General features: G+C 40.8%; 1 protein-coding gene across 1 annotated transcript; it reads left to right on the top strand.

Annotated features, from left to right (window-relative positions):
• Positions 1-964: 964 nt before the first annotated feature.
• On the top strand, positions 965-8934 carry PCTP (phosphatidylcholine transfer protein). Its single transcript, XM_088065529.1, has 6 exons — positions 965-1157; positions 3176-3293; positions 5873-5952; positions 6286-6457; positions 7112-7179; positions 7695-8934. The coding sequence occupies exons 1-6, from the start codon at positions 993-995 to the stop codon at positions 7758-7760; spliced, it is 669 nt and encodes a 222-aa protein (XP_087921655.1). The 5' UTR covers positions 965-992; the 3' UTR covers positions 7761-8934.
• Positions 8935-23830: the final 14896 nt, after the last annotated feature.

Genomic DNA, 23830 nt, shown 5'->3' with positions numbered 1-23830 from the left:
CAGCCACTTGGCAGGGAAGCTAGAAACACTACATTATTCCAGCCTTGCACAGAGGTTACCACCAAATATATTGGGTGCTGCTGCCAGATAGCAGGTTTGATGACCTGCTCCATCCCACTGCTCAGAGCTGCTTGTTTTATTCTGAAGACACAGTGTCCAGCAGGAAAATCTCACAGGAATTAGAAGAATAAAGCTGTAATGAAAACAGATTTATAACTCCTAGGAGAAAACCTGCCATAGTCACATTTTGAAGGCCTTATTGCTTTGGCTGAGGGTGATAGGTGGTGTTACTGCAGAGCCTGAGCAAGATGCAAAATGTGTTCTTGCCAGTGGATTTCTCCTGCCCAGGAGCTAATCCCAGTGAGTTTTCTGTCCCCTTCCATCCTGTCCACCCCGCTGCAGCCCGGTCTGCCATGGACCAGAGCCTGCTGCCCCTTCTTTGCCAGGCTGGCCTTGGTGGGCTGTGCCAGGGCCACACTCACCTGCCAAGCACCTGTATAGCAGTTGCGGGTCCTTTATATAATACTTTCATATGAACAGTCCATAAGGAAAAACTACCTTCCAAAACGTGTAGACACACAAAAATACATGTGCCTATAGTGTTCAATCTGTCCCTGGGGAGCACCCCAAAGGGAAGGCCCTGACCATCACACCCACAGAACGTGTCCCCGTCCTGGTTCCAGGGTAATGTCACACAGGCTTAAAGGCACCACCACCGAGACCCCGCCTAAGCCGAGCGCGCACGGAGCGCACCTGCAGGGCAGGGATCTCCCGTGGAGCCGCTGTGACCCCCCGAACCCGCTCCCCGGCCCCTCAGGCTCGGCGGGGCCCGGCCGCGGGGCGGAGCGGGGCGGGCCGGACGGGGCCGTGCCCGGCCGGAGCTTGTGCCCGCCCGGCCGCCGCCGGAGGGGCCGCCGGGGATGGCGGGGCCAGCGGAGGTAGAGGGAGCGGTGGGGATGGCGGGGCCAGCGGAGGTAGAGGGAGCGGTGGGGATGGCGGGGCCAGCGGACGCGGAGGAATCGCTGTCGCGGGGCTTCTCGGAGGAGCAGTTTCGGGCCGCCTGCCGGGAGCTGGAGCAGCCGGCGCCGGCCGCGGCGGGGCCCTGGCAGCTCCTGGTGGAGACCATGGGCGTGCGGATCTACCGGCTGTACCATGAGGTGGGCGGGCTCCGGCAGCAGCAGCGGGGCGGCCGGGGGCGGTGGGTGAAGGGGCCGGGGGGCGGTGGTGACGGGGATGGGGGCGGTGGATGAAGGGGGCAGTGGGTGAAGGGGACGGGGATGGGGGTGGTGGATGAAGGGGGCGGTGGATGATGGGGGCGGTGGATGAAGGGGACGGTGGGTGAAGGGGGCGGTGGGTGATGGGGGCGGTGGGTGATGGGGACGGGGGGCGGTGGTGACGGGGATGGGGGCGGTGGGTGATGGGGGAGGTGGGTGAAGGGGACGGTGATGGGGGCGGTAGGTGAAGGGGACAGTGGGTGAAGGGGACGGGGATGGGGGTGGTGGATGAAGGGGGCGGTGGATGATGGGGGCGGTGGATGAAGTGGGACAGTGGATGAAGGGGACAGTGGATGAAGGGGACGCGAGGCCCGCACGACCCCGGCCGCAGCCGCCGGTCCCCCGCACAGGCCTGGGCTCGGTTTCTCCGGGCTCGCAGAAAGCAGCTTTCCGGGTAATGCCATTAACTGCTGATGGGAAAGCTGCTGGGCCGCAGGGACCCCCGCCCGAACACCGTGCCGGGGAACCGAGCTTGTGAGCAGCGGGAATTCCCGGGTGTCCGATGTGCCATCCTCCCCTCGCAGGGGGTTTGTGGTGAGGGGAGCGTGTCCCTCAACATCTGCTCCTGAGCCCGCCCGTGTCACAGCATCCTGCTCTCCAGGAGCCTTCCCCCATTCCTGCCTTTCTCCAGAACTCCCTGCACACTGGTTTTCCACCCTTAATCTTCTAAAATCAGGAGGTAGTTCAGAAAGGGTTGGGATGAAATTTTCTCCCCTTTTGGGGGGATTAACTTCTTTAAAGAACTTTAGTAGTTTAGGAGCTGACTTGTGATTGATAGTGTTTCCATTCTGACACAGATTTTTTTTATTCAGTGCTGACTTCTAAATCCATATATAAATATATATATGTACACATGTCCTATTTTTTAAACTGAGTGGTCACAGTTTCCTCTCAACTCCTGGACTTCATGCTGTTCTTTGTAGGACAATTTTGTATTTGTATTCTGTGATATCGTTTCAGACATGATAATGTTAGAAAAAACCAGCAAGCATAAAGGGCTGTCCTAAAGGCACAATGGAGTGGGGAAAGCTTCTTTAAAAAAACCATCACTTCATAGACCTTGGAATTCTGTTCAGTGGTAACTAGTCCCTGTTTACAGTGTGGATGTGGTGACTGGCAATGGCAAGACGAGTTTATCAGTGTGTGCACACAGCACAGGTGGGGCTGAGGTGCCTGCCAGGTATCCATGCAGGAATTAGTGTGTTGATGGAGTACAGGGTGCTGGGCATGTTCCTGCTGGAGTGGATGAAGTGGTGGCTTTAGGATCAGAGCTTAACCCAGAGCTGACCTGTAAATGCATCATGCAGTGAATGAAGGCAAAGGAACTTTGGGAAGCTGAAGGCTGGATTTAGCCAGGCAAACGGGACCAAGGAAACCCTGGCTTACTGCAGTGGCTGTGCTGCTATTGTATGAATGGCTCATACAATATGTATGTATAAAACATTGTATGGACATTGTAAAGCATTCTTTCTAAAGTATGCTTCTAAAGTATCCCAGCCTGATGTATAAGCATAACTAACTTGCCACAAGAATTTAATGCTTCTGGTAAACCTCAGTTCGGACAGGATTTAATCCACACTGACCACTGGAGATGAAAAGGGGGACTGTGTGAAGAAATGCTCCCTCTGGAACTCCTGATGAAGTAAAAGGGTACTGGTGTAAGGGAAGGAACAGCCACTGTGCAGGGCAGATCAGCCTGGCTGCATTTAAACTTTCATGTACAGATCAAAAAGTCGAGAGGTTAAAGACTGAATCTTGCATTGTTTTTTGAACACTTGCTTTCACAGCTCTTGAGCATATTTGTAGTTTGTGCCCCACCTAACTTCCTTCAGCTGTTCTCCCTGATGCAGAGTACTTCCCTTTCCTGTGTGACTTTTCCTCTCCTAATTCTGTTTCCACAGCAATCAGGACTTTATGAATATAAAATCTTTGGTGGTCTTGCTGATGTTCCCCCAAAATTGTGTGCAGATGTCTACATGGACTTGAATTTCAGAAAAGAGTGGGATCAATATGTTAAAGGTAAGCTTATCTAGGCAGTGTAAAAGCAAGCTGGAGTTCACATTGATTGTTCCCACTGAAACTTTCCTCAAAGGTATTTTGAAGTTACTGCCTCCAAAGACTTTGGGTCAGACTTAAATATCTTTTGGGATAAGGTTGCACTCTGCAAATATACAAGTAAACACTGATATGGAATCACTAATGTCTCAACAGCATTAATCTTTCCTCTGGAATGAATTCTTCCCATGTTGGTTAAAGCGTATGATTAGCATCACTGGTTATGCTGGAATGCCTTGTAACTTCTAGTTGTAATGCTTAGGTTAAATTTTAGTAGATCTCTTGGGGAGAAATGGAGGTGGTACCTTTTGTGCATCTTTGCATATGGCAGTGGAGCAGTGTGTCATAGAATAGCAGGTTGGAAGGGATTTCTGGGATCATTTGGTCCAAAGTTCCTTGGTGAGAGCACAGCCAAGACAAGATGGCCCAGCACCCTGTTCAGCTGAGTCTTAAAATTTGTCCTTGGGGAGATTATTTCAAAGACTGATTGTTCCCATTGTAAAAATTTTTCCTCAGGCTTCCACCAGTTTGATGCATGATGGAATATCTTTTCCTGAAAGCATTGGATGTTCTTGGCACCTTTTACACCAGGAACTTGGTGTTACTGTTTGTATTCCTTGGTGCTCTTACTGCCATGCAAGTGGCAGTCCAAAGGAGAGTTCTCTGCTGAACTGCTGGTTGGCACTGAAATAAAAACCTGACCAGAGCAGAAGTAGCTGCCTTTTTAGCTGAAAAGGCAACTGTTCCTGAGGGCTGGTTTGTGCTGCAGCTGCCAATTCAGCAGGGAAGTTGTGACTAAACTGTAGAATAGTGACTGAGGTACTACACACTTCTGTGGCATGATGCAAAATGGTTGGGCCTGAGCAATACTGAAACTTGCTACTCCTGATTGCAGCACCTTCCTGATTGAGATCAGACTTCCCAACAATTTAATGGTAATAACTGACTTGAAGCAGGAAGTTTTGCTATACCTATTATGGGTAGAATGGACTTGTGATCACCTGTAGTGATGCTGAATGAAATCAGATTATTGATTAAAATGCACTGTATTCTGCTTGGAAGTGAATGCAGGTGGGATGTGGTTTACCTGTTGTGTGTTTTTCCTGTGTTTGCAAAGATACACAGGTAAATAAGGTAGCTAATAACAGTTGTATCGGGGTCTTTAAAACAGCTTCATGGTGGCTTTGAAAAAGGAAATCTCTGTGGTTAGAAGTGAAAGTAAAGTGAATAATCCAATGCTCCAGTGACCTCTGGTGGAAAAGATAAATCTTGTCGGTTATTACAACACCAGGTGCATCCAGTGTTGCTCCAGCTGGAGAAGTTTTTTTTTCTGTGGGCGATAGCTGATCTGTAGGGCATGCTAACAGAATATATTGGAATATATTACGTAGAGAAAGAATCTCCCATCTGGGACACTGTTCTTGCCTTATCAATGAGATTATCAGTTTATTCTGGCCTCACTTGCAAGTCTGGAGGATATAGTACAAGTACAAGTCTGCTCTAAATGAAGAAAAGACCACTCTGACTTGAGGTGAACCACCTTTCTGGATGACACTCTTCTTTTACTCCTGAGCTAACAGGAGTTCACCCTGGCTCAGTCCCATGGCTTGTCAGGTCCATTGCCCTCACAGTGGCAGTTTCTGCCTCAGGGAAAGAAGATGTACTGGAGATAGGTTTTCAAACCCAAAACTTTCAAAAGTTATGTGGGTTGATTACAACTAATTTTTCTCCTTCATGCCAGACTACTCTCCAACTGAGTCACTGCCGTGTTTTAGGCACTACTCTTAGGTTACTTTTTTTTCATGTTCTGCTGCTTTCTGATTTGAGTTTCAAGGCAGACTGAAGGTAGTTTAATGAAGACTCATAAACTGCTCAAGATTCTAGTTTGCTGTTCCATGTATATACTGCTGTGAAATTCCTGACTTCCTTTCGAAAATTCATTAATCCTTCATGTAAGATGTCTTCAGGTGTTAGAAATTTGCACTCGTAATTCCATATAGCTCAGTATAATGTACAAGGACATGCCTGTGGAAAAGCACATTGTACTTGTGGCTTAGAATTGTGCAGAACACGCACAGGTGAGGAAAAAGCTTTGAGACAGAAAGGCTTTGAATGAGCAAACTGTTGGAAAAGGAATTTGACTCTGCTTCCTCCAGAACTGTTCTGCTTTTATATTCTGGGAGTTGTGGTTTCTTTTTGTTTGTTGGGGTGTTTTTTAGGGGGGAGTGTTTTGGTTTTGGGGGTGGTTTTTTGTTTGTTTGTTTTGGTTTTGTTTTGGGTTTTTTGTTTGGTTTTGTTTGTTTGTTTGTTTCCACCACAGGAAAACAGGCCACCTATTTTTGTTTAACTGATTCCTGAACAGTCCTGGTACGGAACTTTTTAATGTCTCTTACTGCTGAAATTCTACATACATACTAATTTTGACATCAGGGTTAAGTGTAAAATGTGTTCATGTCAGAAATCTGAGCAGTTCTTGATGCCATCTATATCTCTGCTGCAGTAGAAATTAAAAATATCTAACAGTCTTCTTCTTTCAACCATAGAACTGTATGAGGAAACATATGATGGTGAAAAAGTAATCTACTGGGAAGTGAAGTACCCTTTTCCTCTCTCAAACAGAGATGTATCCTTTCAGGCTTTTGTTCCTCTTGCAGTTTTTGCCACTTGGTCATCCAAGAGTCCCAACAATGAAATGATTCCATCACTTTGCTGGGCTGGTCTAAGATCTTGCAGTCCTTGTGTTACATGAATATATATGGCATGAAGAGGAATGTGGGTGTCTCTTCCCACACAGAGCTAGAGCTCACATAGCTGAATTACTGCTCTGCAGGATTGAATCCTGTAAGAACACGAGAAATAACTTGAAGGAGCTGCTGTTTGTGATGGAATTCACTTGTCAGCTCCTCATCCCTCACACTGACATTGTTTTGACATGCCTCCTCAACTTGCAATGCAGTATGTCTATATTCGGGAATGCCAGGAGATGGATGTGGATGGGAGGAAGATCTGGGTTGTGTTAGCAAAAAGTGTGGCTGTTCCTCAGTGCCCTGAAAAGCCCGGTATTATCAGAGTTAAAAGCTATAAACAAAGCCTGGCAATTGAAAGTGATGGCAAGGCTGGATGTAAAGGTAAGAGGTCAAGAAAATGTGTGACAAGTCATGTAGGCAGGGAATGTATGTATTAACAAAACACACAAAGAGGGGGACTGGAAATTTTAAGCCAGGGGTTACTTTAAAATGAATGAAACTTTTGGAAATGTCCAGTACAGTGCACTACTGTAAAGAATCTTTTTATTTAGCAGTTGGGCTGGGTGGTTAAGAATAGTCTATTGACCACTTCCTTCTGTCCTCCCATCCCACCCCCAGTCTGTACTTCTTTTCCTGCCAGACAGTTCAGCTGGGGAGACTCTGCTGCAATTTTCTTAACTCAGCAATGATTCAAGTATTGTGTTTGACAGGAGTAGAGATTAAAGGGTTTGCCTAGAGCTTGACTCCTGCCTGAGGTTAGTCTTTCAAAGACAGTCTTACTTTATAAGACAGGGTGACAAAAATGGTTTGCAATAATCTAAATTGCTGTTGTGGCTCTATCAGCTTCCCAAAGGTTAACGGGGAATGCCTGTATTTACTTCACATTTCACTTCAGGACAAGTTGACCTTTTTGTGAAGAATTTAGAGTAGAACTGCTGTAGTTGGTGCTCCAGTCATGCCCACCAGCAGCTTCTGTGACAGTGTGTTAGAGCTGAGTCACAGGTAACTGTCTGGTAACTTCTCTCTCCTCTCTAGTCTATATGTACTATTTTGATAATCCTGGTGGCATGATTCCATCCTGGCTGGTCAACTGGGCTTCCAAGGTAAGGAAAGGTTACATTCAATGATCTTTGGCTAATCTGTTTCAAGCAACAAATTCACTGCAGTCATACCCATCTTCTACGTGTTGGGTGGAATTAATTCTTTCTGAAACAGATATATCGACCTTCCTAGTTTTTACACAGTCCCAAGTTTACAATCTCACTATTGTATGGTCTCATTACAATAGTCTTAATTAATTTACTTATTTTAATTCCTGTCAAATTCCTTTGGTTTGTCAACTGGGCAGGTAAATTTCTGCAGCAAACCAAATAACTGTGTTTCAGAGCATAGATGAATAGCCTCAAGACAAGCAAACTTCAGTAATGCAGTTTGTTCCCAAGTATTGGTGTGATGCTATGTACCAGATCTTAGACTTGTATCTTAGACAATTGTATATTAGATCTTAGAACTGTATCTGTTTGAAGGCCTTGATCTGTGTAATGGGAATTCTCATCTTGTTTATCGTTTTTATTGATTTCATTATGCAAGAATAACTTTTCTGCCTTTCTCTTTACAGAGTGGTGTGCCTGCTTTCTTGAAGGATATACAAAAAGCTTGCCTTAATTACTCTAAGAGCACATAGGTGTTGAAATTGATTTAAATTGTTTAATTCCTAGATCTCTGCTCTTACAGGAGCAGCTGTTATATAGTACACTGGATAAAATCTACCTCTAATATTGGAAATAACTTTATTTTAGTTGAGTTATGCCTTGAGTTTTATTAGATTTTTTTTTTCCATCTCCAACTGAAGAGCTTGCCACTGGCAAGGTAACACCAACATCAGCTGCAGCTTTTAAAAGTACTCAAGTTTAGCCTTGTTCCCCATGCTTTGCTTATGCTGTTTGTCAGGTGTCAGGTAGAGGAGTTCTTTGATGGATATGTTACATCCTTGCACAAAGGCAACAGTCTTACTAGAAAAATGTCTAAACTTGGACTGCAAATTGTCTGCATGTGTTGTGCCTGGATCTGTCTTTGTTACCTTGCAGGGTGGCTTCCTCCTGAAACTCAGTAATGGAACTTGCATTGCATAGGAGGAAATGCTTTTGCTACCCAAGTTTGTCATTCTTAAACTCTCTGCCTGATATAAGCCTAAAAATGATGAGGGATGAGAAAAATTACTAAAAATGTGCAGTAGGAACTGGAAGTTTGTGATGCTAAGATCTCTTAAATCTAGATGTAAAAAGATCAAGACTGAAGGCTTGCATTCACAGCTCCATACTTCTGTATGAAAAGTAAAAACCCCTAGTTGTGTCCAGCTAAAAGAAAAAGGAGGAGGTTACTTCTTTCATGTCTGATTTAAGGGGAACAAGTTTTATCTTTAGAGTCAGTAGCCTTACCTATAAAGCAGCTTGGATACCAACTTGAAACTGGAGGTAATTTTAAATTGGGTTCCTGCCACTGAATGTGGATGAGTTTGATGTGGAACTTGGGCTTGCTTGCGTTTTTAAATTTCATGCTGATATAAAGAATGGATGGTGATACACTAAAAGCTTAACTGAGCAGGAAATTAAATTTCCAGCACCTTTTTTTTGGGGGGGAAAGGGGGTGGCGGGGCAGGGAGTGCATAAAAGAACGAGAGGACATCATTCTCAGGGATTTAAAATACTCTACATTGTTCCTAAATCTAATCTAAATCTAATGTTTCTGAATAAATCTGGTAATGGAGTAACTTTGTCTTGTTAAAAAGTAAACAATTGGAATTATTGCCTTTATACCTTTTGTGAATATTTGCTTCCAATAAATCATTATTTTGTCCACGTAGTGTTCTTGTTAAAATTGTTTTTGCTGTTTTTTTTTTCATACCACTGTTGTTTACAACTGGAGACTTTGGAGTCCTGATCAATAAGGTAAATAAAAGTGATGTTAAAGCATCCTACTAATTCTTCTCTGTAACTGCAAAGGACCATATTAATTAGGATTACATGTGCACACATAAAGAGAATGTCATCTTTCTGTTAGCTCAGTATCCCCTGTTCTTTGAGAACTTTACCATAAACAATTATTCTCACTTGGAATCTGAATGATAAATGTATTCTGGAGTTCTGTTGTGAGACAGGAACATTTTAAATGGGAACAACTCTGCACTGGAGATCTTAATTTCCGAAGTAAGGACTGCATCCTGTGAAGAAGCATTTTGATGGAACCTGCAGTAATAATCATGTTGAAAGGCCTTGAACATACATATTCATTCTACCTTGTGAAAAATTACCTATGTCCCAACTGTGAAACAGGTTAAACTGAAAGCTGTTCTTGCAGTGTAAGCACAAGTACCTGTAATATTAAGATTTAAGTGAGTTTGCCTTTATCTGTACTCTCTAGATTTCCTGAAAATTCTAATATTTTTCTAAGGCCTGTTTCAGCACTGGAGGCAAAAGAGGTTTTGTGATGGACTGTAAGAGTCAGGTTTTGCTCCAAGCTTAATTGTCTTGTTATTCTTCATCTATAGAAGAAACCCATGAGAATTAATCATGTTATTCCTGGAATAACAAGTTTTGGATTGAAGCAGTTCTTCTACAACACATAAAGCCAAGGATTCCCTCTGTGCTGTACATTGTGTGACCAGAAGCCTGCTGTGAGGTCTCAAGGCTCACTGCATTTCTGCCTGAGCATACCTCAGAAGGTTTTAGGTCTTTCCCTGTTTCCTGTAGCATCCAGCAGCTGCAGATCATATCTGAAAGGTTAAAAGCTGGGAAAGGGCCAACTGGGCAAGCTTGAGATGTAATCAAAGGAGAGGATGAAATGCAGATTTAGAATATCTAAGCATTCCATTATGATCCTGTGGTTTTACCTTAACTATCAAGGCAGAATTTTTAAAGATAGCATGCTAAGACAAATAGCACTCACAAAATTTTAGCCTTATATGTGGTGAGACTCTCTTTTTGTCAGATGGGAATATACATTAAATCACATTTAATTAAAATTAAATTAATATTGGAGGATATTTACTGTTAGTAAGTAGACTCTTCTTCTCCAGATCTGGTGCTTATTACCAACCCAATTCAACATTTAGCAACATAAGAAGAAGAAATCTTTGTGGACATCCCAGAGTGGACTTTCATCTCCCCAGCCCAATGATGGACATTTCCAGTCAACATTTACTGCTGAATACAATGTCCTTTATGTCACATGTCTTCCCCTCTCCCTTCCCCTTTCAATACTGTGTCAACATTTGGGATGAGCCCAAATCCTAGTGTGTGATCTGACCTTCTGACATCGTAGCCCACTCAGCTACCAACCTGGCCCTGCTTCCTGCTGCAGAGAGTGAGCACAAACATCACCCTCAAGGATCATCTTCTGCCCATCCATTGTTTTTATGTCTGTTGCTCCTTGTGCATTTTAATGTATTATAAAAATCTTGCATGGGTTCTTGGTTGCCTTCCCAAAATATGTGTGTGGATCTGTATTTATGTGGGAATAGGAATTATGTCTTTTGGAATTTGTAACTGTTGAAATTAAGAAAAATGAGGGGGAAGAATAAAAACTGGACTGAAAAGACAGTAGTAAATATGAAATTATGTTGGTCAGTGTTAAGCAGGGCAAGAGTATTCTGAAAACAGACTGTGGTTTTTGTTTAAAATTATGTAACAAAGTATATTCTGTATATTTTATAATAAAACCTTCAATTTAAACAACAGGGTAGTTTTTCAGGGGCATTAGTCTCTTTTTTATTTGGCAGAGACATATTTGGAAATATGCAAATTGCATGTTTTGGTTTTCTGAGCTAAATAATGAAGGAACACAAATGTTTGCCAGAGTTCCAGGAAATGGGACTGTCTTCAGATTTGTAAAGCTGCAAAACTGTGTTAGTTTAGCACAGTGGCACTAATGGAAACATCAAGTTCTTGGGGCATTCTAGATAAGATAACTTTGATTTTTGTTGTTTTCTCCCGATACTTTCAAAGGTAAAAAAAATAAATATAATAATCTGCATTGCTCCACCCTTGCCTTGCACAGAGGCTCCAACTCAAAGGTTGTTTTGTTTTGGAGTAAGTTTGTTGCTTGCAGCTGCAAACAAGGAGGTAAACCAAAAAAGGTTCCTTTTTATCTCCTCAGAATGGCAGTTTCATTAAAACACCTTCACTGGTTTTCCAGCAGACATAAACGGAAAGAAATCCCAGTGGGCTTGGACAGTGGGGTCTATTTTTGGTAGTGACACTTCCACACAGTTCCTCTGCTTTACTGGGATATCAGAGGAAATTGCAAATGCTGTAGAAGCGTATTCTGATGTCACAGGCTTTTGGGTGGGTTAAAAAGACAAATACTGAGACTTTCACATTGGATTCATCTCTGTTGGTTGCTGTATATCAAGCAAAATCACCTCACCTACACTGTCCCACAAACAGCAATTGGTTTTTTTCAAGTATTGGGGAAATCTGTAATATGGTAGACTATATGAATAAATAAGTTCTGATTTTTCACTTGGTTTTGAAACAGACGTTAAAAAATAGTCATTGGATTTGTTTCAAATGCAAATGCAAAGTATTTAAGCTTTTCCCAGCTCATTTTCCTCCCACTTTTCAATTATTAATTACTAAAAATAAAGTGGAGCTAGAGCATGATGCTAAGAAAGGTATAGCAGCAAGGAAAATAAATCCGATTTGGGCAGAAAATGGGCACAATGCTCCATCATTGAAAAATGATGAAAATAATATTTTTACTTTTGTGAAATAATTTAATATTTTTCAACTGCTATCAGCATTTTCCACTGCTGCAGAGCAGTTAATACTCTGGATAAAACAGAGGCAAAGTATTAAACCTGCAGTAGCAAATAACCCCTCCTTGTCTCACAGCTTGTGTGGCACAGGCAACACTAGAGGCTCATCCCCTCTCCCACTGTTTAAGAGTTTTAACACAGGCTCTGCTCCATATCTCTACTTCCCTCTCAGCAGATCCTTGAGAAGGATCCTGCCTTTTTCCCCTGGGTGGATTTTTCCTGTGTTGAAGAGGAGCTGTACAGGGCAGCACAGCCCAGGCACAGAAATACCCATCTCATCAAAGTGTTGATGATGCTGCCTCATAAGGGAGGAAACTCACAACGAGTTGAAACACCATAGTTTGGGAACCAAAAGGGGACTGCAGGATAGAAATAAATATGTTTAGCATTATCCTAAATTTGGCTTCAGTAGTTACCCAGAGAGACAACCAGATCTGATAGTTACTTAATGAACTTCAGACAGCAGATACTGATAATTTGAGGATGCTGACAAACAAAACTGCCATGTTCTGATCCAGCAGGTGATGTTCTGAATTGGAAGCCTTGTTGTCTTACAGCATGACCTTGCATCTGCAGCCTGGTGAGTCAGCTGGCAGCAGCATCACTGACTCTGGAATGTGGCAGAGGGGAAGGAAAGCAAAAATGTCTCAGCACAGAAAGGCATGCATGGGAAGTAATGAGGGCAAAGCAGCACCTGGAAAAGGGCAGCAAATAGAGCTTAGTAGTGAGGAAGGACCACAGGAAACTGGGTACCCAAAACCAGGAGAGCCAGGAAGGGATATCAAAGCATTTGCAGAGGGCCACAGGTACCATGTGACAAACAAGGGAACCACTGGGCACACACTGCTGCAGGGACAACAGAAGCAATGTAGACACACTGTCTTTTTTTTCTCTCTTTTTTTATCTGAGAAGTCACATCAGCATTTGGTTTCCTTTTTCCTGATACTTTCCTGATGTTTCATGTAGCTTTGGAAAAACACTGGAAAAAATTTGAATAAACAAATTTTATTTAGCTATAAAAAACCCCCTGTTTTCCTAATTCATGCTATTCAGAGACTAAAGAACATCTCTAATACTTTTGTATGGGGAAAAAAAATGTAGGATCTGGCCATCACTGAAGAAAACACTGAGGCAGACTCTGAGTTGGGACAATCAGTTCCTAGGAAAGAACTCACTCAGGTTTATGCGAGAATCATACACAGAAGTAAATTCTGGTGCAAATATTATACATTTTTACTCCAACACATATGTGCATACACAAAACACATCCTGTCTGATCATAGGCAATTTGAATATTTGTTTACTGGCTCCCTACTTGTGAGGACTGCAAAAATGCTTGAAAACCAAGTACATCCTGAGAGCTGGCAGCTGGAAGTTTTATGTTTTCCCCAAATAATGAAACTCAGCAAAATGATGCACTGCCAAACTTATTCTTAGATATTTTAATTACAGTCTGCATCTGCCTGCACAGGGTGAAGTCCTGCACTAAGACAGAGGGAGCTTTGCTTTGCTTTTCACCTACCCAGGCTTTTTCAGTTCCTGTTCACTTCCAGTGTGACAAAAACCCTAATTTTTTCAATCTTCTGAATTTTTCCTGGTCACCAGGAGAATAAGGAAGCACTCAGTTTTATGCTTCTGTTTACCACTAATAAAAACAGAATGGATGAAAATGCCATTTTGTCTTTTAAACATCTACCTGGTAACATCTTTTGGATTATTAGTAAAAACTGCCTAGTTAAATAAAAATATTCCTTCTGCTCCTCCCCAAATTCAAAATTAGACAGTTTCAGAGAGGCCCATTCTAACAAAAATTAAGAAAATACAAAATCCCCAACATTATATCTGCAGTTGGCTGCCCTCTACTTTCTTTTGGAAAGGCAGATTTTAAAGTACATCCAATTTGCATATAATTCATTGCAATCTACAGTTTTTAAATGAAAAATGTTTTATTAAAATTAAGGCCCAAACCAAATCTGCTTAGGCTGTGGACATTTAATGACATAAATCTTTCAAAGTGTCCTTACTTTTACAGGCAAATTTTAAAAAAAAATAGAACTAGATGGATTAAAAGCTTGGAAATTTTGCTAATCTCATTTAGGGCTGGAAATCCAGACTTTAGATTCAGCAGAACTGAATGGGATTGTTCACTGAATTCTGTTGCTACTTTACTATGCCCCTGTAAGGGTTAACTTACTGTTTCTGTGCTTCTCTTTGCACCATCTTTCATTTGGGTCTAATTACTGTGCAGAAGATTGATCATTTCAAGGAACAAGCATTGTCCATATTATCATTAACAGAATTTTTTAACAGTTTGCTGTTTCTCACTGAGACTTAGCAAGGTATAATAACAACAATATCTCACATTGAAACCTTTTCTCTTCCATCAATAACTTGGCTCAAAAGATTGCTTCTGGCATTAATGGGTTCATTTGAGGAGAACAAGGTCTCTCACTCTCTCAAATACATATATATATATATATATTATGTCACCACATAGCTCATGGCAACAGCATATAAAGGTTTGCCTCTGAAGAGATTAATGCTGTGAGGACCCTATCTGTGAAAAGTTAGAGGGAAAAAGGAACCAGTGTAAAATTGTAGGGGCTTACTGGTTCTGCTGATAAAATATTGATTCTGCTTGAAGGAGTGTGGGGTAATGAAGTGCAAAGCATGGGATAGAATCCTCATTATGGCTGAAATGAAATGAGAGAGTAGTCAGTAGTAATTGGAGTGAGAGCTTGCTTTCATTAGTTTATCTTGATGTGTTTTCATCAAGACATGCATTATTTACACGCTAAAGACAGAATATGAGAGAAAGTGCTTCACTCAGCCAAAGGCAGAACAAGAAGTAAAACACAAGTTTTCTTGGATCAGCCACTACAAAACCATGCGGGACACTGTGGCTTTCTCATTAAACAAACAGCATATGGCAAACTCTACAATTCTCTTTTGGGTTAAACTTCATTTAAGACCATTCAAGTTCATTCACACAGACCTTTATTAGCCAACACTGTGCCTCAGCAAAGAGGTCTGCTCAGTCCACAATCAAGAGGTGTTTTGGGGAAAGCAAGAGACAGAATTTCTCTTTGATAAGATGGCTTGGATAGTCCTGAAATCATAGCTCCATCTTCCATCTCTCCTCTCAATATCAGCACGTTACCAGCAGGAGCTTCTGCAGGGAAACCAGGCAAGTGTTTAACAAGTCACAGCCTGTTCCACATCTGTTTTGGACAATAAAAACAGAGCTTCTTGTACAGTTACCTCAATTCACACCCAAGGAAAACCCCCCAGTGTAAGACCAACTGAAACTACAATTTTGTACGCTGTCCTTGACATCATTCACAATTATCTTATATTCAGTGCAATGTCATGATGGCAGATTTGTCTCAATGTGACAGGCGTAAAGCACTTTGATTTTGCTGGTATCCGAAGTAACAATATCTACAGTTTTCTTGGCAGACACAGAAAGAACTTAATCAATCTCCCTTACTGGGGAGGAGGATGTCTGCAGCCTGAGAAAATGGGGTGTGTGGGCATCTCAGATCAGCTTCAGACTGGTGACCAAAACAAGATCAGAGAAGAAACGCGGCTGTACTTTGCACTTAGTTTCCATCTCCCAGCCTGATCAGCGGTGTCTGGGAGAGGATGGTTTCCCTGGAAGTGCAATATGGCACTGCCCTCTAGTGCTGTGCTCCAGACCCAGCATCGGCCAAACACTGAATTGTGTTACAACGCATGGAAACATTAAGTTAAAAGATTACATTTCCTATCCGCTGCTCTCTGTATTTTAGGATTCTGAGTGATGACCACTGGTCAGGCACTGTGATCTTTTGCTGCTTATATGGAGTAAAGTAAGAATGAAACAATGAAAACCTCCAAAATCAGGCAAGAAGCATGAAAGAATATATGCTAAAAAAGTGAGACATCAGAGGAGAGGTGTTGTTCAATGAGCCAATAATCCCCAGTCAGGGTAGGGCTGTCTTTCCCTCTATTAAATAAAACCCCCAGAACTCTCAGGTGGTTTACAGATGGTTTCCCATCAAGGTTTTCCTGAGATCATATGGGAAAAATTTGTCAACATTCAAGACTAAGGCAATTTCTTGGTCAATATTTAGTCCCTCGACTCATAATGAAATGAATTATAAAGTTTTGCTTTACGAGACCAGCTTCTGGATGCTGATAAAACACTTGGGGGGAAATGATTCTGAACCACAAAAAAAAGGCTGCCAAAGAGAAAACACATTGGAACTGCACGGTCTCTGAGTACAGTTAGGTAGGATGTGACTAAAATAACTTTGGCTGTCAGCACTGAGTATCTCATGCTTATTGATGGCTGTAATTGTTACGGCTGCAGCATGAGGAAAGTTGAAATTTAAAAAATACTCATGCTGAAGTAGTTCAAAACTTGATCAAAAACTTATCAGAGTCCACGAGACCTTTGATTTGAATTTTGGGCCAGTACTTCAAAATGTGTTAAGAGAACTGCAAGCATGGCTCATACCTGGAATGAACAGTGTAGAGTTTAAATATCTGCAGAAGACTCATGACAAAGTCTTTTCTGCATTTCTCTCATTTAAAACCCATTACTTTTTCTCCAGATAAAGATGCTGCTCAGGGCCTGGAAAGGTTAGGAAAATTATTCACTCAGTTTGGACAGTATTGTGAAAACTCCCTCAGCTATAATGTTCTTTTTTAAAGTATATTCTATAGCAAGGTGATAAACTGAATGTAAGCAACATGAGCATCATTTAACAGCCACTGAAATCTTTAAGTGTTCTCTTTTTACTTCAGTTGTCATCTGACTAAGTCCTGAAGGAAAATTATAAATTTAAATTAAAATTTAAAGATTTTTAAGGATTCAAAGGTTTTTGGTTTTTATTTTCAAACATGACTCAAGGTAAAAATGAAATAAATTACATTTTCTGTCACCTCTTTATTATGGATCAAGCCTATGAGTTCTTATTTATTCTTTCCTTTTTACTGAAGCCACTGAATAGTTACTTCATGGTTTGTCTCACTAAGATGCAGTAGTTTGATATATTCTGTATCATACCAAAATGTGATATTATAAAACTGCTTTATTTTATTGACAAAGGATGAAATGTCACACCAGCTGCTGCCAGATGCAGTCACTCATATTTTTGTAAGACATTTGTGACAATCTCTTAGTGTAATTAGTTTTATATAATTTAGGTAGCTGTCTTCATTTCTCTGGTAAAAGTACACCATAAGAAGTAATACTTTTTGTCATTCTTTTTTCCAGTTAATTGAATTACATAGCTTGGAGCTAGAGTAGGAATTATACTTTAGAGCTATTTCTAGGAGAGCACAGAGGAAAGCAACACATTGTCATAGTTCAAAGAAAATCTTTTTCTATTTTTACACTTCTGCCTTGCAAGAACCCTACAATAACATCTAGCCAAGTACACTTCAGCCCAACTTCACCCTACAGCAAATAGAATCTAAAAATGGTAAAATCCAAGTCAAATTTGTAACATTTGTTTCTTGAATTTAATAAAAATATCAAACAGGAGTGCTGGTGAGATCTGCAACAGCCCTCTGGTGTTACAAGAAACAGATTACATATAAAATCTTCATTTCCTTTTGCCCTGCATTGAGCTAACATTTTATGACCTTTATAAAACAACGGAACCAGAGGAATGCTGTCATTTTGCACTGCTGTGTGTAAGAAGAGCCCCAAGAAGAATCAATCCTGTCTTGGATTTACCATTCAGCCTGCAAGTCATCCTCACAGCTGCAATGACTGCAGGAACTAAACATTTACCTTTGTGTTATCATCAGAGGATGTAACAGTGATGTACCTATAAATGATCTTCTTGAGCAAAGGCCTGCAAGCTTGGCTGCTCCCTCCCATTTCTGGTCCCTCTTCCATCTCTGTGTGTATTCAAATCATCATTCAGACTCTTCTGATACAACATTTTCAGCATCAGTGTCAGTTCCCATCTCCCAGAATCTGCCTGAGATGGATGACCAATAACATTGGCTGGGAATGAGCTTTTTATTACTGGAATTCCTTGTGCAGTGCAGACCCATTCAGTCAATAACTCAAACCAGGCATACAAATCTCCTGGCTTGGCAAAGAATTAATCTTCCCTCAAGCTACCAAAGACTGAAAAGAGCACCTAAAAACCTGGCCATTAGCTGGTTCTTTTATTTGCAATGTACATAAGGGCAAAGCAATAGTAAATGGAGTTATTTCCCACTGATGAAAACCAATTTGTTTTTTCTAAGCTGCAATCAAAACAGGCTTGATAGGCATTGGTACAAGAACACTGCTTTCAAGTCAAACATTTTCCTATTGCTGCAATCATAGCAATGGAATAAGAAACTGAGTGACAGTTAGGGAGCTGTTAATGATGGATGTGAAGCTGGTTCTGTTCTATGACCGTAATGAGAGGTGTGGTCCAAGAAGGGAGGCTGCTGAAGCATGTAGGAAACATCAGAATTAGTTAAATCAGACTTAGTTAAAATCAGCTTCTAGACAAGATTGAGTCAGACTAATTCACAAAGTTAAGGCCATTCCGTCAAGGAAATAGAAAACAAACATTCAACTCCTAAGTAAGCAGCACTACTCTACTGATCCATCCTGCCTCCTTTTTGGAAAGACCAACATATTTCTTCTACAGTAACTGATGTCATATGAACTTGGCAACACAATAGTAACTGCAGAAGCTGATCCAGAAGAACATAATCAGAAATGGATTCAGTTTGAGAAATCAATTAAGCAAGGACTTAACTACAAAATTGAAATTGCTGGTCTGAAGTGTAAAAACTGGCCAGAAAGGTCTTAATTGTTGATTGTAAGCTCAGTAAGTCTTACCAGCCAAATATGCAAATACTCCCCTATCTGAGCCTGAAAAGAATGGGACACATTGCGACAGTAGACAGACTTTCCTTCAGATTGTATCAAAATGATGGATGGGAATGATCTGTGGCATGGGAAAGTTTGCTCTTGTCACAAGGGAAAGAGCTACTAAAAAAGCAGTCTTGGGTTGTCTCAGGGGTAAAGGTTTTCCTGATTGAGATTATTTATAGAGAATTAGTTTTTATGGTGGGCGTTTTATTATTTTTTCTCTTGAAAATTCCATCTGTTCCTTGTGATTCATTTCAGATGTTCCAGAAGAATGAAGCATATCAAGGTGTCCTTTGTAGAAAAATTCCAGCAGCAACTCAGTAAATTCGCCATCACTGTAAGTAAATCCAGCAATCAGAAAATTACTAACATTTCTGTTAGTCATGTCAGAATGTTCTGTCTTTTCCCTCCTAATCAGCTAAATACTGGAATAAATGGCATACTTTGAAAATAACCCTCCACATCCCACAGTGTATGTATATGCTATGTATGGTGCAATGAACTTCTCTCCAGGCAGATGAGAACACTTGTGAGCAGTCTGTATATATAAAATATTTCCTGCGCTGTATCTGCCAGGAAGGACACTTTGCATGGGAAGCTGATTGCTGCTTCTGCTTTATTGTACTTGCAGAACAGGCTCATTGCCATGGCTGTGCTGTACCAGGGTTAGTGCATCACAATGTCTGCTATACTTCAGCAGTTCTATTATATTAGCATGATTATAATCTGAGTGTCCATTCTCTGGAATATTTAGTCTGCTAAATTTCTCATCAGTGATTTTAAGGATAATAACAAATTATTTTTTCCCATTAAAATATCCCATGTTCATGCTTTCATTGATGGAAAAGACTCTTCTAAATCAACCTTTAAAACCATATCTAACAATGCTTGTTGAAGAAATGCTAAGCCACTTTAGGATGATGATTATATGATTTAAAATCCAGATTAAAAAGAAAGATACAATCAAATACCATTAACATTTTAGGACAATGCTTAGATGGCTATATTGATAGAATATGTTCTTGTTTGTCTTCTAAACTGTTCTTCAGATCATTCTAACTCTTCTCTGGACCTTTAATATTCTCCTCCCCAGAGAGACTGTTGGAGGTGAACAGGTGCACTATATACTACAAAATGCTTTATATCTCCAGCCTCACATTGTCCCATGTCCATTTGATGAATACAGAGGCTTTTAAGGGTTGTCAGGAGACATAAGAGCTGTGGGCAAAGTGTTTTCTGTGCACAGATCATATGGATGCAGCTTCTATTACGATAAGAGTGTGGCAGTATTCACTTTCAAGTTGTTTCTCAGCCAAGTCTACAAAGTCAGGATGAAATGATGACATACTCAGTGGTCACAGAACAGCTGTTCAGTTGTTCTTAGAATACGTATTGGGTATAAAGTAGAGGTTTGTTTGGCCTTTTTACACCTATGAATGTTGCTTCTACACAACCCCCCCACCCCACCTTTGTGAGTGACTTGGAATTCATGTTATTTCATTCCTCTGTGGCGTTCAGCACCAGACAAAAAGGTTCCTCTCTCCATCCCTGGTCCATTTTAATAATTTCTAACAAGTGGACCTTTGGCCGCTATGCAGTAACAGGTGCTGTGAGTTGTGAAACTGGACTGCACAGCACTGAGGTTCTAAAATACAATCCAAATGAGTACTGAAACAGCCAAATCCCCTCAAAACAAAACAATAAAACCAAACAGACTAAACCCCCAACATTATGGCCTTCGAGACAATCCTAAGGCTGTTGTAAATCAGCACTATCTGCTCTGACTCCCATGTAATTCTGACAATGCCAGCCATCTGAGGCTGGTCCTCCTCATACAATAATGTGGAGAGTATTATGCTTTAACACAATTCTAAAAAAGGACAATTCTCCTTTTGACTGCCCTTCATTTTTAAGAGGACAATGAGGAAGAAATGGACTGTTTCTTTTAAATAAAGTATTTTTCTTCAATCCCCCCTTCTTGAAAAGAAGATAGGAATTGTAAAGGCAGTTTTAATTTCCACTCTTCTTTTTTCTTGAAAGATAATTATCTTTTTCAATGAAAATAGAAATAAGCAGTTGAAGATGGATCTTCCTCCAGCAAAAATATAATTCAAAAGTTTCTTCAAGGAGAAGTGATTCAGTAAATGACATTTATCCATTTGAAGACATAGGATCTTTTAGCATAATTAGAATGGGCTCATTTTACAGCTGAGTACTTTGTGTCTCTGCCCTCCCACCTTTGGGTATTGTATTTCACCCCACTGTCCAACGGCTGCCTAGGAAACACTGAGGCCCAGTTTGAGACATTGCATGTCTCAGTCTTTCCCTTTTGAACCATTTGTAGTTCTGGAACATTGGAAACAGCATGCTTTAGATAAGAAAAATTTATTTATTAATCAAAAGGGAAAATCCTTGCTTAAGCAGTTAACATTCTTCCTATTTCAGATCCCCTCCAGATCTGAATTACTGAATAGTTTCTTGCTTCAAATTCTAAATACTGAAGTCTATAGTTCCTTGTAGAAAAATGCTTGTATATTTTCTTCCAGAAATTATTGTTGTTGTGTTTTAGATTGCAGAATACCATACAATTGCAAATTCTTTTTACATAACTACAGTAATTGTCAGAAACTGCAGACATTGTAACAGAATATTGGAGGTAAAAGAAATCTCTTCTTGCAGGAAACAGTTAACTTGAATCTGCCCCAGAGGAAATGGAAGGGTCTACATACTTTGCATTAACGAATTTATTATAGTGATTATGGACTTCTTAGTTATAGAACTAACAAAACAAAAGTGCCTCACAGTGTATTTATTCCTGTATTTGCCTGTTAATTTCACTGTATTTAATACCTTTTCAAATGACAATGTGTTTGTAATGCAAGGGATGGGAAAGAGTGAACTGGTACAAATTGAAACACACAATTTTAAATAGAGCAAGAAAGACTCATTTCAATTGAAAGTCTGATTAATTAATTCAAACCTTTTCCAGGTTTGAGATTCTACCCAATTCTTTTAAATAATTTGCCCATCTAAAGATTTTTCCAAAACAAAATGACTGTCATCCAAAACAGTCCAGCTGATTTTTCATTACACCTTTATTGTGAATCTGAACAGAAATAGCTGCTAGGGGATTTTAATCTGTTCTGGTGAAGTTTACACTTTTCAAATAGTATACAGCTATATGAGCAGGAGTTCAAAGAATCTACTTGTCCCACAGAAAAATTAACATTTTGTTTTCCATTTTAACACCAGAAATCAAGGTTAATCAGTGTCAAGAAGTTTTTCTACACTGAAAGCATTCAGCTGTAGGATTTCACCAAGGCCACACACAACTCATGGAGTACAAGCCAAGTACAAGTACAAGGGGTGTATCCCTGATATCCAAAGGTGCTACAGCTAAGGATACCAGAGCTTAAGTTCCTTTCTTCCAATATGAGTATAGACAAATACTCCAGATCTTGTTTCCTCATCTGGAAAATGAAAAGCCATCTTCTGTTCCCTCAGATGGAGTCAGTGTATGAGCCAGAAAGCCTACTCCCAATTTCAGGAATATGAAGCACTAAATAACTACAAACTGTTCTGAAAAAAGATGAGTTTTTCTGTGTCATAAGTAGCCTGCAAGCTATTCAGCTCTACTTCATTAATAAAAATAATGATTTACTCTGTTAGAATCTGAAATGTTTTCAAATCTGCCCTCTGCCCCAAGAAACTTCAAGCTTAGGTTTGGCACAAACAAAAGGCTGTTGCTACAATGTGAGGAGAGGTGCAGGAGCCCCAGCTGGTGAGCATTTCATTTATTAGCATTCACCAGTGAAAGACCCTTTTTGTCTGCGGTACATTAGAGCAAGTAGGAAAAACTAATAGCTTAGACTTGAGGAGGGCAGACAGTCTGTAGACAAGCACTGTGCAGATCTCCAGACCGCCCCACGAAGGCTCCTCAGATCCTGCCCTCAACACTCCTATTATTCCCTGGCAATTGCTGCCAGTTGGCTTGGTAACCATGGACATATTTGAACAGCTGAATTCTTCCCCCAGTTACACTTGGCACCACCACGGGCTACAGGGGAGCTACAGGGTGTAACTGAGGGCAGAACTTGGCTCCCAGCACCCACTACAAACCAGGTCAAGGCTACCAGTTGCATTTTTTGCCCATAATACTTTAATCCATAGCATTAGTGAAAGGAACCTAAAGCATACAGTGTATCACCTTGCATGAAAAGCCCTCGGTGTGGGCATAAGAAAATGTTGTGCACGTAGCTGTGTCCAAGTGCCAGCCCATTCCTGTGACAGGAGCCCATTTCTCATACTTGCACTGTGGGCTTGGTGTCACTCACGCTGCAGCGATCACACCGAGCTCAGCCAGCGGCTGGAGCTGCGCTTGAAACACTGCTTTGTTTTAATCACATGTTTTTATTTCGTGAAACAGACCTAAGTATCCTGAAACTAAAGGAGTGTTTTTTCATGCTGCTATAATTTGTGAAATAATGAGACATTTTGGTCTGCTAACTCCTCTTAAGTCTCACCACAATGTTATGCTTTGACTTCATTTGTGGTTGCAAAATATTTACTTTTCTCTTTAGCAGATTATATGAAGCTGTGTATTTTGTCTTGGGAGATATATACATATATTTATATATATTTAATCTCAGTAGAAGCTGTTAGTAAAGCTACTTTTGTGCTCTGATCTGGTTTTGCATCCTCTTTAAAAATATTTACCAGGATAATGTGGATTTATTTGCTGATGCGATCTTTTCTCAAAAAACCCAAAAGGTTGACATACTAATAATTTGGGTTTTTTTGACCATGCAGGTCATATGTACACAAAGAATTTCTCACTTGTATGGGGAACAAATTCCCCAAACAATTTTTTAGTAATATTAAACCTTCTCTCATTGGAGATTATAAATGGAAGGTGGTATTTTTAAAATTGCCGGAGGGATTTAGGATCTTAAGCCTTCTGAAAAGTCAGAGTGAGTTTTTACTAGGTCAGACTCCAGAATAAAGGAGCCAGTACTGTCTACTTAGGACTTAAACAGCAGAACACTGGGTTTACTTCCTTTCCTTT

Source organism: Pseudopodoces humilis, chromosome 21 (genome assembly GCF_049639895.1).
Source record: "Pseudopodoces humilis isolate 2021_Gansu_Grassland_sample_001 chromosome 21, ASM4963989v1, whole genome shotgun sequence".
Classification (NCBI taxonomy): Eukaryota; Metazoa; Chordata; class Aves; order Passeriformes; family Paridae; genus Pseudopodoces; species Pseudopodoces humilis.
Note: the sequence above shows the minus strand (reverse complement) of the source record. Positions and strands in the feature narration are given on the sequence as shown.

Excerpts from the sequence above, each read along its gene's own strand:
- PCTP (XM_088065529.1), top strand. The coding sequence starts at position 993 with ATGGCGGGGCCAGCGGACGCGGAGGAATCGCTGTCGCGGGGCTTCTCG. Across the intron at positions 5,953-6,285 it reads TTCCTCTCTCAAACAGAGAT|TATGTCTATATTCGGGAATG; the intron begins GTATCCTTTCAG and ends CTTGCAATGCAG. Across the intron at positions 7,180-7,694 it reads TGGTCAACTGGGCTTCCAAG|AGTGGTGTGCCTGCTTTCTT; the intron begins GTAAGGAAAGGT and ends TTCTCTTTACAG.